The 17902-nt window shown below is 39.8% G+C and overlaps 2 protein-coding genes across 20 annotated transcripts in view; one reads left to right on the forward strand and one right to left on the reverse strand.

Annotated features, from left to right (window-relative positions):
- dock7 (dedicator of cytokinesis 7) overlaps positions 1-17902 on the forward strand; it is a 46566-nt gene that overhangs the window by 5358 nt on the left and 23306 nt on the right. For all 19 annotated transcript variants that reach the window (XM_056379112.1, XM_056379119.1, XM_056379113.1 and 16 more), the window contains exons 4-20: positions 622-690; positions 813-942; positions 1057-1269; positions 1546-1631; positions 1733-1799; positions 2288-2437; positions 2960-3040; positions 3344-3506; positions 3952-4094; positions 4224-4317; positions 4518-4680; positions 13666-13783; positions 14088-14158; positions 15589-15727; positions 16051-16152; positions 16585-16671; positions 17549-17780. In XM_056379112.1, coding sequence (XP_056235087.1) covers positions 622-690; positions 813-942; positions 1057-1269; positions 1546-1631; positions 1733-1799; positions 2288-2437; positions 2960-3040; positions 3344-3506; positions 3952-4094; positions 4224-4317; positions 4518-4680; positions 13666-13783; positions 14088-14158; positions 15589-15727; positions 16051-16152; positions 16585-16671; positions 17549-17780 — 2108 coding nt within the window. The remainder of the gene's footprint in view (positions 1-621; positions 691-812; positions 943-1056; positions 1270-1545; positions 1632-1732; positions 1800-2287; positions 2438-2959; positions 3041-3343; positions 3507-3951; positions 4095-4223; positions 4318-4517; positions 4681-13665; positions 13784-14087; positions 14159-15588; positions 15728-16050; positions 16153-16584; positions 16672-17548; positions 17781-17902) is intronic.
- On the reverse strand, positions 5766-10251 carry angptl3 (angiopoietin-like 3). The gene is made up of 7 exons (XM_056379134.1): positions 9568-10251; positions 9044-9154; positions 8766-8877; positions 8532-8645; positions 8145-8240; positions 7265-7537; positions 5766-7064 (listed from the first exon to the last, which is right to left on the reverse strand). Exons 1-7 carry the CDS (start codon positions 10096-10098, stop codon positions 6880-6882), a joined length of 1422 nt encoding a protein of 473 aa, XP_056235109.1. The 5' UTR covers positions 10099-10251; the 3' UTR covers positions 5766-6879.

A 17902-nucleotide genomic window follows, 5' to 3' on the forward strand; every position in this document is an offset into this window, starting at 1 on the left:
TCCTCCTTTTTTTAACAAATGGTAATCTATACAAATGGAGAAAAGCCATTGCATTATATGCAAAATATGACAAGTCTTTAGAAGAAATATAAAAATAATGATAACAATTTCTACAAACTTGCATGTTTGACACTTGTTAATGGCAGGTCTGAACAGAACCACACTATGTTTTTTTAAACTGTTCTTCCTTTTGGAATTTTTAGGAACTTGCAATGACTTTGGGAAATGACAGGCATTTTTTCAGTTTGCCAAGCAGTGCTGATTAGTGCCTGCACTATTTTATGAGAAAAAGCAGAGACATATTTAGTTCTGTTTGAAGTAATGTTTGGCTTCAGCTGCTATGTGCGTAATGCTTTGTGTTTTGTTAAGGCTTTATTATTGTTGTTTTTAATTATTGTAAAAGCTGCACCAAATGCTTAGAGATGAAAAACCTGCAGGCTGGCTCTCAGTATTTCAGAAGTGGTGGCAAAAACACTGAAAGTGTACTTCACTGTGTTATGTACCAGAGAAATGATATGACATCAGCCTGTTTCGTTATTCACTTAGACTAATGCCTTTAAAGTCTGTCCCTTTGCTGTTAAAATAAACCTTGTTTGATTGATTGAGTCTGTCTGGCTGCAGGGACACTGATCCTCACGTCAGAGACTGTGTCAGATCCTACACAGAAGACTGGGCCATTGTCAACAGAAAGTAAGGCTTCACTGTGTGATGATATTCATGTCTTTTCTCTTTAGATTTGGGATTTTATCTGTAAAATATGACCATGTAGACCACTGAATCACTGTGTCCCAAATGACTGCTTTCTCCTTCAGATATCACAAGCTTGGTACGGGCTTTAACCCCAACACTCTAGACAAGCAGAAGGAGCGTCAGAAAGGCCTGCCCAAACAAGTGTTTGAGGCTGATGAGATGCCAGACAGCAGCAGCTACCAAGATGACCAGGTAACAAATCATTCAGTGGCAAATTTTTTCGATAAAAAGAGCTTACTAAATTATTGTTTGAATGAGTTGGTTTATCTGAGATATTCACATTTATATGTGTTGGTTGTTCTGTAGGATGACTTGAAGCGGCGGTCGATGTCTATAGATGACACCCCACGCGGCAGCTGGGCCTGCAGCATCTTTGACTTGAAGAACTCCCTCCCTGACGCCCTCCTCCCTCACCTGCTCGATCGTGCTCCTAATGAGGAGATTGACAGGCACAATGAAGACCAGCGCAAGGCCAACCGCCACCGTGAACTCTTCGCTCTGCACCCTGCCCTTGATGAGGTGAAGTATACTCCTCTACCTATGCAGGAACCTTTTACTGATGGTCAACATTAAATTTGCAACTTAAATTTTGCAATATATAATAAACTTTTGAGGGTTGACTGCAATCTTTACATTTGAAACCAGTCCCAGGATGCTAGTGAGTTTCTTTGTAATGAATAAATTTGCATAAATTAAATGTGAAGACCTTTTCATCACAGCATGGACGTACAGAAATTCAGTCGTTTTGATCATTTTCGCTGTTTTTTGTATGTGACCTTCTGTGTGAATGTGTAGGAGGAGCCAATTGAACGCCACTGTGTGCCTGAAGTACCTAAAGAACACTTTGGCCAGAGGCTACTCGTCAAGTGCTTGTCCTTGAAGTAAGTGGTGGACAGCCTTTTTCAAGAAAAAAAAAGCCTTTTAGCTCTTTTATTTAACTGCTGCTTTCTGCTGACTCACTCCTTTTTCTCTCCCCTTGAAGGTTTGAGATCGAAATTGAACCCATATTTGCTAGTTTGGCCTTATACGATGTCAAGGAAAAGAAAAAGGTAAGCTGTTATGCTTTCCTCAGTGCCTCCTCAGCCCTGAGTTGTTGGGTCACTTCTGCAAACCATTAAAATTGTTGGGAGGCCAAAACGAATTTGATGAGTGGACTATAAAATTTTATGTTGTGGCCCTGTTATGCTTGTGGGAATGCAGTTAAATCATACACTGGAACTATGTATCTATCTGAAGAAGTTCATCTTCCTCCTTCTGCTCCCGTTTAGCTGACAGACACTAGAGGGTAGCAGTTGCCTTGATAAGTGGATCTCTCATATATTTTGCTCTGCACAGGAGCTCCATTATTTCACAAGTGGGTCATTTGTCACTGAAATGTTATCATGTTTGTCAGCCACGATGAGCAAGAAATCAGGCTGCAGTAATACAGCCATTCATTCAAAATGTGATTTTATACTAATGGTTGTCATGTTGTGTTGACAGTATTACATTCATCTTATGAACATGTCACGATTACCTTTTTGTATGTGTCCCTCAGATATCAGAGAACTTTTTCTTTGACCTGAACTCTGAGCAGACGAAGGCCATGCTGCGTCCACACATTCAGACAGCGGCCATCTCTACACTGGCACGCTCTGCTATATTTTCCATCACCTACCCCTCCCAGGACGTCTTTCTGGTCATCAAGGTTAGATAATTATAATATAACTTTCTCTATCTTTTCAAATCTTGTTTTGCAAATAAATTAATTAGTAAAAATAGTGTATTGCCCCGAATGTAAAATTAAGCTAATTATGAGACGGTCTCCCCTTTTCCAACACCTGTTTTTGACAAAATACTTTACTAGTCTTGTTGTGAAAGTTTCACCAAAATAGTATTAGTCCAAGGAAAAGAGAGTCCTCATCTTCCTCATCATCATCCCCATCAATCCTTTTCTCTTGTAAAAGTGAAACATTAAAAAAACTCTATTAAACCACTAGTACTCCATCCATTCAAAAAGAATATCTCATGTTGTAAATAGTCCTCAAATACAATAACACTTCGACTTTTCCAAATGTATTTCCAGAGAAAAGCATTGTCTTATATGCTTGCTAATAATGTAATTTGAATATGTTTGGAAAAACAATTTGACAGTCAGTCTTTGTCCTGTATAATCACTGCATTGCTGTGAGTGAGTGTTGTGATTATAAACTGTGTACTCTGTCCCCAGCTGGAAAAGGTACTGCAGCAAGGTGATATTGGAGAGTGTGCTGAGCCCTACATGGTCTTCAAAGAGTCAGATGCTGCCAAGGTATGGTCATTGTGAATAAGATGTTGAATTCTGCATGAAAGAGTTTTGTCTCAAGTGTATTATAACAATAGTAATACATTATTTTATTATTTAATATCCATTATGTCAGCCACAGGTTTAGTTTTAAAACTACACTCCTGTTCTGGCAATACTGTCTATTTTATCATCCAAAATATGGCACATTGTATAACCTTTTTTTTTTTTTAGTGAATGGCTGAATAAGTACACTTAAATATAGTTTGTAAGCTGTGTATCCTTGTTTTGGATCATAGACATAACTAACTTAACATGTCTTTTCTATAGAATAAAGAGAAGTTGGAGAAGCTTCGCGGCCAGTCAGAGCAGTTCTGCCAACGTCTTGGCCGCTACCGAATGCCCTTCGCTTGGACCGCTATTCATCTAATGAACATTGTTAACAGCGCTGGCAGTCTGGAGAGAGATACAGAGCTGGAGATGAGCCTCTCAGGTCTGACATTCCCTTTTAACATAAGCCTTTGGATTGTAACTGTAAACATATGCATCTCAGCATCAGGTCGTTAACATTCACACAATCATTCACAAAACCTTTATCTAAAGACAACTCTCCAACAACAAATAGTGCATAAAGCAAATTCAAACAGAGAGCAAACCATCCAAACAAAGTATGTAGCTATATTGATCCTTTGTGTTATTTTTAGTTTGACCTCTTGGTGTTTATCTAACCTTTGACCTCCCAAGGTCTCAGTGATGCTGACTGTGATGGCCTCTTCTCTTGCCTGTTGTTAGACAGATCACACAAATGTATATGTACACTGATTAGCCACAGCATTAAAATTGGTAACTGGTTTTCATGCTGTGGCTGGTTGGTGTATTCAGTCAATAAACAGAATTGAAGACTTTTTTAAAAGCTTTTTTTTTTGGTCTGTGTGCAGAGAGAAAAGGCTCGTGGTCAGAACGGAGGAACTCAAGCATCATGGGAAGGCGTTCCCTTGAGAGGACCACCAGTGGAGACGAGTCATGTAGTCTGACAGGCTTTAGACCTGCAACACTTACCATCACCAACTTCTTCAAACAGGTCTAAACAACTGCATATACTACACGCACACAAACAAGTCTGAATGATATAGTTTGGGATGCAGGCACACAGACGACACTTACTTATGGTGTGTGCTTTCTCTTTTTCTTGATATTGTGCTTGTTTTAGGAGGGGGACAGGCTGAGTGATGAGGATTTGTATAAGTTCCTAGCAGATATGAGAAGACCGTCTTCAGTGCTGAGGAGACTCAGACCCATCACAGGTATAAATACACAGAATTGAGTGTCCTTTCATTTCTTATTCCCATTGGTACTTGTTAACCTGACGCTCATCTCTGTCATGATTCCCTTAAAATATCTATAAAGAAGTGTGTGTCTGTGTTTCAAATTAATGATCTCCCTTTTTCTCTTTCTTTCCTTCCCTACACTCACTCCCGTGTGTCTTCTATGGTTGTCACCACAGCCCAGTTAAAGTTGGACATTTCTCCAGCTCCAGAGAACCCCCACTATTGCTTGACTCCTGACCTCCTGCAGGTCAAACCTTACCCAGACAGCAGGGTACGCCCCACCAGGGAGATCCTGGAGTTCCCTGCCAGGGATGTCTATGTGCCAAACACCACGTACAGGTACAGAAAATCATTAGCAGTGTGAAAAGAGAAGCACTTGTGTCTTACCTTTCAGGTTAGTTCATTTAGTCTGGAGATTATATTCATTTGTCAAACTTTCACTCCAAATGACCTCAAAAATACAAACTGTTTTAAACGGTTTTAATTTTCAAGCAACTTTTAAATTTTAAATGTATTGCAGCATAGCCCTTTGATGTTGCCTGTCATTGAGGTATAGCTCCACTGGCTTACATGCAAATTTACACCTGTACAAATATTAAGGTTCAGTAGTTATTTTCCTACTTGACTGCTTGTTTGGAAAGTAATTCATTCATCCACTGCAGGTGGATATTGCCACGGACAGCTGTTGTTTGCCTTTGAGTCACCCATATTTGTTAAATTTGAACATAGGCAAAATGCCACATGCTTCTTGAGCCGGATGCAAACACACACTTTTGTGATCCTTCAGTCAGTAAAGGACAACGACCTCAAAGTCACAGTGATGACTAACACTGTGGCTTGTTCATGTCTGCCAGTGTACATATTCCATCTGAACAAGTGCTTTAGTTTTGTCAATGTCACTTGGAGAGACGTACTTATTACCAGACATTGCTGCTAACATGGCCTTGCAGTTGCAGGCTTTGTTTGTCTGAAGATAACAGGTGCCTTCCTATTGTAGATTAACTAATACCAGACCTAACTGATCCACCGCAGAGAGCAAGAGGGACTGGGTGAATCAGTGCTGCATTTTTATTCTGAGCAGCCTTTTTAAATCATTGTATTGCCAAAGGTAATGTGGGATAACAGTCTTCCCGAAGTCTTATTGTTTGGTATTCTTATATATTACTACTTTTTCTTTAAAGTAATTGTCAAATATACTTCCAGAGGGCATTGAACTTGAATACTGCTACCAGCTAAACCCTGTTTTTATAAGCTGTAAGCAATAAGATACGGGCCCTGAGCTGAAGCACTCAGCACATTGTTTTATACTTTTAAATTGCGAATTAATATATTCACATTAAACTTTTATTTGTTTCATTTCAGAATTATAAAATTTACCTCGGTTCAGATCAACACGATATAAAAAATGTAGTCATGTTTGATAGTCATTTGTTCATGTTGATTTTTATTTTGTCGTTATAAATATGATTTATTAGAGCACATAGCTACTTGTCAGGGTGACGTGTTAGTATGAGGCTTATTTACAGTACAATTAGTTATGTTGAAAGAATGGACAAGAGTCAATATGACTCAATAACATAGGAAATACATGGAAAAGATGTTTTCTGACAATACCAGCATAAATCATATAAAAGCATGAACATGGTTTAAATACTTTACAGAGTAAAAAAAAAACATAAAACAAACAAAGGGAAGAGCTTGTCAGTGTACTGGCAAAGATGTGTATCTCCAGTTTTCTGTACTGTATTTGACTGCTGACATTGCCCCCACTTTTTAGATGTATTTTCATGAGACTGGGGGTGAAGCAGTGTAAAATACCAGGAAAAAAATGACAAGGCCCTCATTGGAAAGAATTTACCACTGTGAACACATTTTGAAATGTAGGAGATTTCTTGAACACTGACTTCTTGCATGCTTTATGTAACAACCTGTTTGCATTTGTGTGTGTGTGTGGCTGCTGGGAACATGCAAGACAGTTTTGCACCACAAACACAAAATGCACTTTTAAATGGATTACAAGCTCTCATATGTGAATGTATATGTCCACTGAAAAGCTACCCAAGCAATCATTGTTTTAGAATTGAGTCATAATGTCTCGTCATAGATTTCTCTCCTATTGCAGCACTGTGACATTTTGCAACCAGCACTGAATCCGGTTGCTGATTATGGATCAATATGTCCATTTTGCAAGTGATTGCAGATGTTGCGTAATGACAATTCTACTGTCCTTGCTGGATCAGACCCAATAGGTTAACGACCTGCGTGGCATTTGTTGCGTCATTGCGACAGTTCAGCATTTTCCGACCTCAGACAGTTTTGGCTGCTTGTCTGTTGGTCAGTACTAGTGTCTGACAAAACAGCGTTAGGAAGCAATCAACTTAATGTTTGAGATAAACTAAGGATGTCGTTTCATAGACATATATAATGCCTGTGTTACTTCATTCTCCCCTTCTTTGAAGATTTGGTTGAGCATTAGATATTTGCGATGTTTGCTAAAGATGCCTGTGGTGTTGTAAGAGAAGGTATGAATTGTGGGGTTCAGTTGAAGCTTTTAGCAGTTAGGGCTGGCTGCATGGTGATCTTGGTCATCTTGAGGGAATATGAGGGACCTGTGCCAGGCCTCCAGTGAATTCCCTTCCTCCTTACGGAGCGTCCCTTTGCCCTCAGCCACAAATACCTTCCATTAAGGTTGATGTCCCCGCAGCCATTGAACCACCAACCACCTAGCAAAGGGTCAAGACAAGAGACATAAATTAAACACTTGGTCTTGGTCCTAAAAAAATCACCTTGTGAGATCCTTCAAACGATTGTTTGAGGGAAGTAAAAATGGCAGAAATACCTGCAGAGCATCTCATTATTTGGATTATTGCTGTGGTGGCAATACAGGTCAGTAGGAGACCCATCAGCTTGTAAAACTCTTTACCTGAGTAATTGCGAGCGCAGTTGGGGTTTTGATGGTTATTGTTATTTCTGTCTTTTGTCGAGAATCTCATGCCGGTGCTGTTGGCCATGGCATCAGGCAGGTCACCAGAGTAATGGCTGACATGAAGGGTGTAGTCCTTGGAGGGACCTTCCAGTGAGAAACGGTACTCAGCCCAGTGCTTCTCCTCCTTCCAGTCCTCCAAGTCAATACGTAGGATGTAAGCTCCCTGCTGTGCAAGACTGTGAATCTTCTTTAAGCCCAGCCAGAAGTCCTCTGCATTACACAAATATCAGTTATTGTCTTGTTTGGACATTGCATACATGAAAAAAAAAAACCCAAGGTGTGTCTGTAATCTTGTTTCCCTTGGCCTGTGGTAACATGCTGCAGTCAGTGGTAGGGTGTAATTATTGGGTTGGTAGTTGTGAAAGAGCAGTGCAACTAAAATTCATGGCTGGAGGACTCATGGGAAAGTTGCCAAAACCTGCTGTGTACTCAGACGATAAAGGAAGGCACTTACTCAGTTAAGGGCTGATATGTAACAATCACTATTTCCTATGACCAGGCCTACAGGAAGTACTTGAAAATGTCCCCACTCACCAGAAAAAGTCTGCTCGTTAAGGTAGCATTCACTGTAAATGGTCTGTGACAGTGCTACAAATGCTTTTATTGAGTAATACATTTTTTTTAATATTAATTACTGTAGATCTGCCACAAAACACTCATTCTTGTTAGGCCCTTTTTGAAGTACGTATGGCACAATTATGTATATTTTCTTATACTCTTTTATTATCCATTTTTTACCTATTACAAGTAAGGAAAATGTATAAATCAAGTTGTAAATGGTTTTGGCAATTGGTAAAAATGGCATATTACTACTCACTTTCCAGATCTCCAAAGCCTTTCTCATATTTCTCCCACGTCTGGTCAAAATCCACTGAACTATCGATTCTGTGTTGGATGACAGTTGAACCTCCATCTACAGAGTGGATGAGAAATATATTTGAAGTCGAGTTACTTTTGCACAAGTTACACACAAGTCTCCACAAGGATTAGGAACCTTCCTTATCATTGATAATGTGAATGGGATATCCACCGTATTGTCTGCCCTTTTTGAAAACCTATTCCTGGTGCTATCTTGCTTGATAGCCTTTTGTTTTTTTGTTCTTTGCCCATTGATTGGAGACTTGGAAACTTATAAATGTCAATGCATTTAAACAAAAAAATGTATTTTGATGTGCTCATTGAGAACTTAGATTGTTGAACCCACCTGAACCCATTTCGCAGTAAACATTGAATGGCTCTGATTGGTTTGGCTTGATAACATAAATTCCACTGTTCGCCTCTCCTTTGTTAAACAAGTCACTGCAGTCCAGTGGGAGGTCTGCAACACAAAACCAAAATATATGCATCCACATTTTTTATTTTAATTTAGTTTGTACACCAACATTTCGAACAACTGATAGTACAACTGATTAATACATAAATAGTTAAATCGTTTTACCATTTGTGTCCAGGCCTGTTGAGTTTCCTGTCAGATATTCAAACATATTAGGAGCTGCAGAGTCTGACTCCATTGGCTTATCGATTGTATCTTGAAAACTGTCATCGCTGAGCTGCAAAGGAATGCAAATGAATCTGCGGTGTTAAATTATGTTGTCAGCCGTAGAAAAAGCATAGAATCCATCCCCATATTCCTAAAGAAGAATTTATTCTCCAAAATAGCAGATGTTTTGCTATTAAAGGCAAAATGTGGTGAAATCTTTGTGAAAAGTTTTTTACCTTCTCCTCCAGGTTTTTAATCTTAATTTTCTGGTGGTCAAGTTGATCATGCTGTTCTTTTACAGCATTCAGCAGATTGGTTATCGTTTTCTCTTGAGCTTCAATCACTTCCTGAAAATGCCATAATGAAAACATTGTTTATCTATTCAACCTATACATATGTTGTATTTTAAAATGTTTAAAGGAACAACTGCCGAGTGACATGAATTGAACAAAGTTATCATTACTATGATACGGGGCAGACAGATGTTACCACATAGGCTTATCTTGGGCCCAGTGCTTTTCTAGAGGAATGTGCAGTGATAATTTAGGTGGCATGTATGTTGATGTTATACAAGTAGGAAGAGTTCATTAGATGCATTTCTGTTGTTAACTCAAGTTGAGGGAAACTTTTGATGCAGTTTTTATGCGCTCACTTTTCACTTCTTTTGATGTGTGCATATCATCCACTAACTGATGCAAACTTAAAGAAGGAACTCTTTAAGTAACTTCAAGGAACTCTTCAGCAGGTACTGGCTGCTTACCTTGAGTGTTGTGATTTCACTAAGCTGGTCAGCAGGGACCATACTCTGTGACAGTCCTTTCAGCCTTTCCTCAAGGCTCCCCACCTTGCTCTGAAGCTGTGTACGCTCCTGCAGGATGTTGTTGATCTTAGAGTTGATTTCCAGCGACAAGTTCCTGATCTCCTCATTGTTGGCCTTCAAGAAACTGGTGGTCTTCTTCAGTTCCTCCTCTTCTTCCTTGATCTCTGATGTGACCACTGAGAGCTGGTAAAAAGAGCGGTCGAAAATGTTCAGCTTTTGAAAGATGTCGTTGATTTGGGCCTTGGTCTTGTGGACGAACTCCCGTAAACTCTGGCCTAGCTGGAGGAGGCCGTTTGCAAGTAGGCGAACATCGTCCAGCATGGCAAAGCGAGACTTTGCCTCGGTAGGGTGTGGTTCTGTGGTCAAGGCCTGGGAAGGCACGGTGGGTTGCACTTCTCTACCTGAGGTTTCCAAAGGGAGAGCAGCAATGGAACAAGCAAGCAGCAGCAACAGACAAAACAGCTTCATCATGAATTCCTTGTCCAGTCCTGGATTGTGGAATAGTAGTAATCTTCTGACACACTGTTTCACTGCTCTTGATATCCTCTACCTTGTGCTGTTCTCAACACTCTTTTCTCTCCCTCGGCCTCTAACCTAGACTTACTTGCTGTTAAAATGATTTGAGAGCAGCAGGCTGCTCTGTGTTATATACTGCACTCTCAGTAGAGGAGGGGGGGAGGATTAGTTGATCATTAAACCCTACTATGTTTTAGCTCTTTACCCCACCTCCTCCCAAATCCCCCTCAAGCCCTCCCTCTCCTGAACAAACAAATCACAGCAGCGAGCAAATGACATATACATCCCCCCCTTCTCTACTACCCATTTAAGCCCAATCCCCTCTCCATACCACACCCTACCCTATGTTGTTCTCCATCTGTGGTGCAGAGCTTTAGCTGATCAGCAGAAAGCCAACAATGGCCATCACAGATTTTTGATGGATCGTCTGCCTGATCAATCTCAAACCTTATAACCCTGCACACACTTTGCTCTGATTGATAATGCTGTGTGTAATTAATGCTCTTGGGTTTGATTTAGCATCCTGCTGAATCAGCCTAGCACCAAGCTTGCTCTCTCTCTCTCTCTCTCTCTCTCACTCCTTCTTCTCTCTTTGTGTGGGGAGGGGAGTGGGCCTGTCATCCGTACCAGGGTTGAGCTTCTGGGCTTGAATGATGTTAGAGAGGTTGTACAGTGTGTACTCATCATCTTGGTTTTATTGCTCAGCCTCATCGTTTTTTTTTGTTGGGTTTTTTTTTTTTTTTTTTCAGGTTTATTATGCCTTGTGTGCCACCAGAAATTAAATAGGGAATCTACCATCACCAAGCACTTTATTAGGAGCACTGTACTAATACTGAGAAGGCCTCCCTTTGCTCTCAAAACAGCCTCAGTTCTTTGTGGCATTGATTCCACAAGATGTTGGAAACATTTCTTTGAAATTCTGGTGACATTCATGTTGACACGATTGCATCACACAACTTCTGCAGATTTGTCACATGCACATTTCATGGTGCAACTCTCCTGTTCTACCACATCCCAAATCACAGGAGATCAGCAGTTTCAGAAACACTCACACCAGCCCATCTGGCACCAAAAATCATTCCATGGTCAAACTCACTAAGATCACATTTTTTCCCCAGTCAGATGTTTGTTGTGAGCATTAACTGAAGCTCCTGTATCTGTGGGATTTTATGTATTGTGCTGCTGCCACATGATTGGCTGATGGGATAACTGCATGAATAAGTATCTGTGCTGGTGTTCCTAATTAAGTGCCCAGTGATTAGCTTGCAGCTTTTAAAGGATCAGTCCTGTGTACAGAGTCCTGTTGTAAAAAAAAACAGTCTTTATGAAAAATTCTTAGTAAGTTGTTTCAAGCAGACTTGCAGTGTTGGTGAGATCTTCCCACCTTCAGGAAGAGAGAGGGGGGGTACTAATCAGTGAAATGACTTGGTGTTGTATTTAATTGAAATATAAATATTTATTCTTTTGGCAGTCCTTGCTTTTTGGTTACCAACCTCTAAAAATACGACATATAGCTGAAATGTGTCCTGGTCTTTAATAATGAATTGCTGTGACATGGAGTCATTGCAATTTTTTGAAAGTCAGTTCTTGTTCATACGAGCATGGATACATTGAAAATGTCCTGTTTGCAACTTTTGTAGAGTTATATCATTTTATTGGTGTTGTTAAAGTATGCTTTTATTGGTTAACTGATTAGTCACTTTGTATTGCAAAGGAAAATACTATAACATTATTACATTTGCATTGACACAAATAGCAGAAAATACTGGAATATTTACCCCATTGCATCTAGCTAGCATTGGTTTCAAATGGAATCATTTTTGCACTCTGGCTGTTACCCTGCACCTTAAAATACCACACATTCGTCTTAATGAGCTCTTTCTAGTCGTTTGCGGTTATAGGAAAGATTACATCAGGTCTCGGTAATGAATGACTGCTATGTTTTTTCATTTGAACAGAGCAGAAAGAAAAGGTCCTGTGGAAAAGAAAAAATTGGCCATGGACTGAGTAAATGTGTCAGGAATGCTTGATCAGCATAAAGCTGGTAATGTTATTCAATGTCCTTCATTCCAGAACAGTGGTTAGTGTTGTGGCTTAACAGTGAGAGGGTTGAGGGTTTGAATCTAACCTGGCCTGCTGGGGCCTTTCTCTGTGCAACTGGCCCATCTTTGTGACCAAGTTCAAATTTGCAGTTTTTAACAAACAACAAACATTGCACTGAATTAGCTCAGCAGTCAATAATTAACGAGATGCCCACTGTGCCCAGCTGTGTTGGTTCTCTATGTATGATGACTTTTCCTCGTATGATGTACTAAATGACTATATAGTTTTTTTTTTTTATTTTAGTGCATTTTTAAGTGGCCATACCCAGTTTTGAATATAGAATTTACACACTCTTCTCAGCACCTTTCAGCCTTTGATTTTTTCTCCCACATAGTATTGACCAATTAACATGGCAGACTTGCTTTTTATTTACCATCCCCTCTCTGCATGCTCTAAATTGCTAAAGAATAATTTTGCCACTAGGCCTCTTAAATGCTTATCCTGATCTATGTTGAGAGTCAGTAAACAATGACTTTGTCCCGTTATGTTGCCTCTAGGCCCAAAATGGGAAAGGTGGGTAGCTGCCATCTGACAGTGGGGAATGTCTTGGCAGAGCTGTGGAGTTGTAATGCAGAGTTTGTACTGATTAACCTAAGTTGAGTGTGATGAGATAAACTGTCCAATCAATGATACTTCCATTTGTGCTTCTATGGGTATTCCAGCTTTGCCTCAGTAAAGTCAACTTGGGGTCTATTTCAGTTCAAGTTCAACAACCCACTTTGAAGCTGCAATAAAAATTGTTAGGACAAGGTTGGCAGAGGGTAACAGAACAAGAAATTGTAATCATCAGGCAAGAGAGATTCCCACGCTTCCTTGTTAGTTGTGGTTCCAGCTGTGGTCTCTGTGGGGCCATCCCCCACAGATTCGACTACGTCATTGTGGTTTGTCAGCTGATCCCGGGTTACTTTTCACTTCCTACTCTGGGGTCGCCTCCTTCTTCCCGACGGTGTAGTAACCAGTGTTTTTGACAGTAGAGTACAATCTGTACATCTACCAATCAGATTATGGTTTACCTGCCATGGTGGCATTGCCCTTTAAATCAATCAGATTGCAGACTCTGATAACTATGCAAGGTATCTAGCTCAAGCTCTTTGGTTTAGTTATCAGAGTAAGAGGTCATGGTTTAAGTTGCGGACAGTGATAGTAAATGACCATTGTTATTAAGGTGCTTTTTTAGATATCTGAAAAGTTACTCTGCAGTATTATGAGAGTTACTATAGAGGTTAAAATCACCCGTTTACCCATTTATTTTCAAAATAGTTATTACCCTTTTCCATGACATAGTGTAATAATAGAAAATGCATACAAGAGTTTTATAAATTGTCATGTTTCTTTTGCACTGTTATTGATCTGACATAATTTTATAATGTGCCTCGTTTTCTCTGTGTTTGTGTCGGTGCACATACGTATGTTTTTCAGGAATCTGCTGTATGTGAACCCTCAGAGTCTTAACTTTGCCAACCGCCAAGGCTCTGCCCGTAACATCACAGTGAAAGTACAATTTATGAATGGAGAGGATCCAAACAATGCAATGCCGGTACGCTTTGACAAGACGCTATAAGATAAAACCATTCCCATTTATGAATTAGTCTCATTATTGTCAGTCATACCATTATGCTCTGTCTTAGCTTAATGTGTTACTATGTTGGCAACTGAGGACTTCTACCAGCTCATGTTTTATGTTGATTAATGTAGTGACAAAAGCTGTGCAATGAAACAGCACTGCATTATTCGACAGCTGTGTGCATGCTTACTAATATGCATGTTAAGTGCGACTCATAATTTATTGTAAGCTGGATTCAATGTCACTGAATGTCAGTGCTGTTGTTATTATCCCCCAGGTGATATTTGGGAAGTCCAGCTGTGCAGATTTCTCTAAAGAGGCCTACACTGCTGTGGTGTACCATAACAGGTAAGGACTTGTCTCTTGGCATCATATGGTTTTAATAGTCTCTACAGTTTAGTTTCTACAGTGTCCTGTACTGAACCCAAATCAAACATCATTCAAGAAATTAGTCAACTGAAAATTTGACTGTTTGGTCTGGAAAAGTAAGTGTAATAACAATCATCCTTTTTGGATCCAAAGATCCAAAAAGTTTGTATGTACTCGTATGGTCGATAATTAAACTAATAATTAAACTCACAGATGTTCCCTTGTAATTCAGCTTTATCATGACATATATTCATACACCTCCACTACCCTACCTTTGATGGCATTTGTTAAAGAAAGAGTTCAGTCAACCTTCTGGATATTGTCATGTGGTGTCCTTGGCACAAGTTTCTTCCATCTGTACATAAGAGTTGAGGATTCTCTAATATTTTATCACCACTATTAGGTGTTTTTTATGACACCCAGTGGTTTGTCATTTGTCACTCAGGGGTCAAACATTCAAGGCCAAAATTAATCAACCTATGAATAATGTACCACTGTGACAAGGACAATCATGCATCGAGACCTTATACCTAGCCTGTATAAGTGCTTATAGTTAATTGACAATTATAGTCTGCGTTTCACTCAGAAATGGCACAATATTTCTCTTGTCAGCCCATTAAACGCAAATGAGAGACAAATGAATGACAATCCTTTCTTTTATAAGATATGTTTTTTTTTTTGTTTTTTTTTTAAAGCTTCCACGTAAGTGCTTATATCTGCTCTTGGCTTTGATGTAATGTGCCCTGCCAATAACACATAATCTTTTCTACTGTGATAAAGTTGCTCCTAGTGCTGTTCCTTCTTGAGGATTATTGCTTTTCTGGCCCAGAACCAAAATGTTTGTTCCCATGAGAAATTAGGGTTTTTCTCTGACCCTTTTAAACAGTTTTGCTTATTTCCACTCTCTAGGCAATCCTAGTGGGTTTGTTCATGGGTCTTCTGTAGTTGGAAGTTGTTTGTTTCTGGGCATTGGCAAGTTTCATCCTGTGGGAATATAAAGAATTCCGCTGAAGTGAATTATGAAGTGTTATATAATGTATTTCTTTTCAGATCATTTGACGTCCACTATGAACCCCTGCTCTGCCTTGAGACAAAGTTTCCCAAATAATGAATGGACTCAGCTGGAAATATTTTCTATTTCCAGCTGAGTCCATTCTTAGTAATTTCCAGCATGGGTTGTATGAATGTTTTCTGGGAAAGCAATGGGAGGACCCTATATATATTCATGACTTAACCCATTCTGACTCAAGCAAGATGGCATTGAGATGGCAGTCTGAAAATGATCCTTTCTATGTAGTTTGTTAAATACACTATTTTGGGTGTCTTTTCTAATCTATCAATTTATTGAATAAAAACCAGCTTGTAATGCTGCACAGTCTTGTATAATTGTTACTAATTGCTGTCATCAGATCACCTGACTTTCATGATGAGGTCAAGATCAAGTTGCCTGCCTCCCTGTCGGACCACCACCACATTCTCTTCACCTTTTACCATGTCAGCTGTCAGCAGAAGCAAAACACACCTCTGGAGACCCCTGTGGGATACACGGTAGGTAACAGTCACTAGTACAGCTACAGTAACCATGTAGACTCTTAACATGGTTCTAGCAAACAGCTATTGGACTCTCACTCTTGTAGTGCCCACGCAGGCTTAAGTGTAAACTTAGACATGCTCATTCACATGTGATTAAACAGTAAGTCATTATTTATTTCACACAGGCACATACTCAATTCTCTTTTAAACAACACAGCATTGTAGACAGATGTGCGTGTGTACATTTAAAGCCTTGAGAACACCATAGTTAATTTAGAATATGTTTTATATGAAAAAACGAATAACTTTCAATCTGTTATATCTTCCTGTCTCTTTAGTGGATCCCCATGTTGCAGAATGGGCGTCTACGGACAGGACACTTTTGTCTCCCTGTGTCACTGGAGAAACCACCACAATCCTACTCTGTTCTCTCCCCAGATGTAAGACACAGTTTATTAAGTGTTTTTAATGTATGTATGAATGAATGAATTAAAGCATAGAATTAGTGTAGATTAAATCTCAATGGGCAGTTAAGATATGTTTATCTAAGTTTTTTGCTTTATAAGTTCTTCATCCGTGTTGTATGCATGGTAAGGAATGATGGAGCATGAGGGATATATTATGCTGAAGCATGATATCAGGTATTCTCAGGGTGCCTTCTGTAGTATCTCAGGGAAAAAGCAACATCATCAATACTCATTAATTTCTCTGTTTGATTTTTGGTTGAGATGGAGAGGCTTTGGAAGAGTCTTCAAACTTTATTATTATAAGCAGAATCAATGTCCAACAGTGCTCAGCGGCAAATCTTCTCACTCTTGGCAAAATTGTAATTGTGAAGTGCATATTTATAACTAGGTGTTTTTGTTCTTCAGGTTCCTCTCCCAGGGATGAAGTGGGTGGATAACCATCGTGGAGTATTCAATGTGGAAGTCGTGGCTGTTTCAACCATTCACACACAGGTAACTATTGTTTTCACTAGCCTTACTAACAGTGTTTTGGGGGATTTTAGGGATTAACTCTCATCACCTCTCATCCTCCTTACTCTGTCCCATGTTTTCTGTTGATAGTATCTGTATATATTTGAACTGAGGGGAAGTGCTGCTGGAAAATGAAAATCTTAGATTACCAAAATAACCTGCTTTTCAAGAATGAGGAAGAACAGCTTGATATAAACTGCCAAAGATTCAATTTCACAACCATCACACACACATAATCATTTTAAATCCCAATTAAAGTTAAGAGAAACAACCACACAGTGTTTTCACACTTAGACAGGAATTCCTTCCCAACACCAGTTCATTAGTGGGTGAGGCTCACCTCACCAGTTATTTACTGAGGTCTACTCCATCTCTGTGTCGGCTGTGGTGTGGAGAGCTTGACTGTGGTCCCCAGGAGCCTAACTGGGGCTAATGTGCTCATAAATCACTGCTCCTGGCGCAGATTAGACTTGCTGGATTCCACTCTGTTCTTGTAGTAATGTTCGTTTTGCGGTTTCCATGCAGTGAGCCAACTTGCCAGCTCAGAGTTACAGACGAGTAGATCCAAGCTCACTTTTGTTTGTTGAGTCCCTTCCCCCCTTTTTTCTCTTCACCTTTCTCTAACTTGAACATTGTTACGTTTTGTTTTTTCTCTAACCCTGGTCACTTCTTTTTATCTTGTGTTTACCCTCCATCTATCTTTGTCATCTCTCACTTTCATCGTTGTCTTCTTCTCTTCCGTCTTTTACCATCCCTTTCTTTCTACATCCCCTTCCCTGCATTGCATTTGTTTTGCCAACAAATTTCCACTCTCTATTCTCCTTTGCATCTCCATTCTTCTCTCTCTCTCCCTCTCTAGGACCAGTACCTGGATAAGTTCTTTGCCTTGGTACATGCCCTGGATGAGCACATGTTTCCAGTCAGGATAGGAGACATGCGGATCATGGAGAACAACCTGGAGGCCGAGCTCAAGTCCAGCATTGCAGCTCTCAACTCTTCCCAGCTGGAGCCAGTGGTTCGATTCCTTCATCTCCTACTCGACAAGTTGGTGTTGCTTGTAGTGCGGCCGCCGGTCATTGCTGGACAGATAGGTAAATTACGTATTACATTTAACTGAAAGACCTTGAGCTTGAAGGTGATGTTAAACATGTCAAGAACAGTGCAGTGTCAAATGTGATGCTCAAAGCTATAAAGTTTAATTTTCTCTTGTCTA

Source organism: Seriola aureovittata, chromosome 6 (assembly GCF_021018895.1).
Source record: "Seriola aureovittata isolate HTS-2021-v1 ecotype China chromosome 6, ASM2101889v1, whole genome shotgun sequence".
In the NCBI taxonomy this organism is placed as follows: Eukaryota; Metazoa; Chordata; class Actinopteri; order Carangiformes; family Carangidae; genus Seriola; species Seriola aureovittata.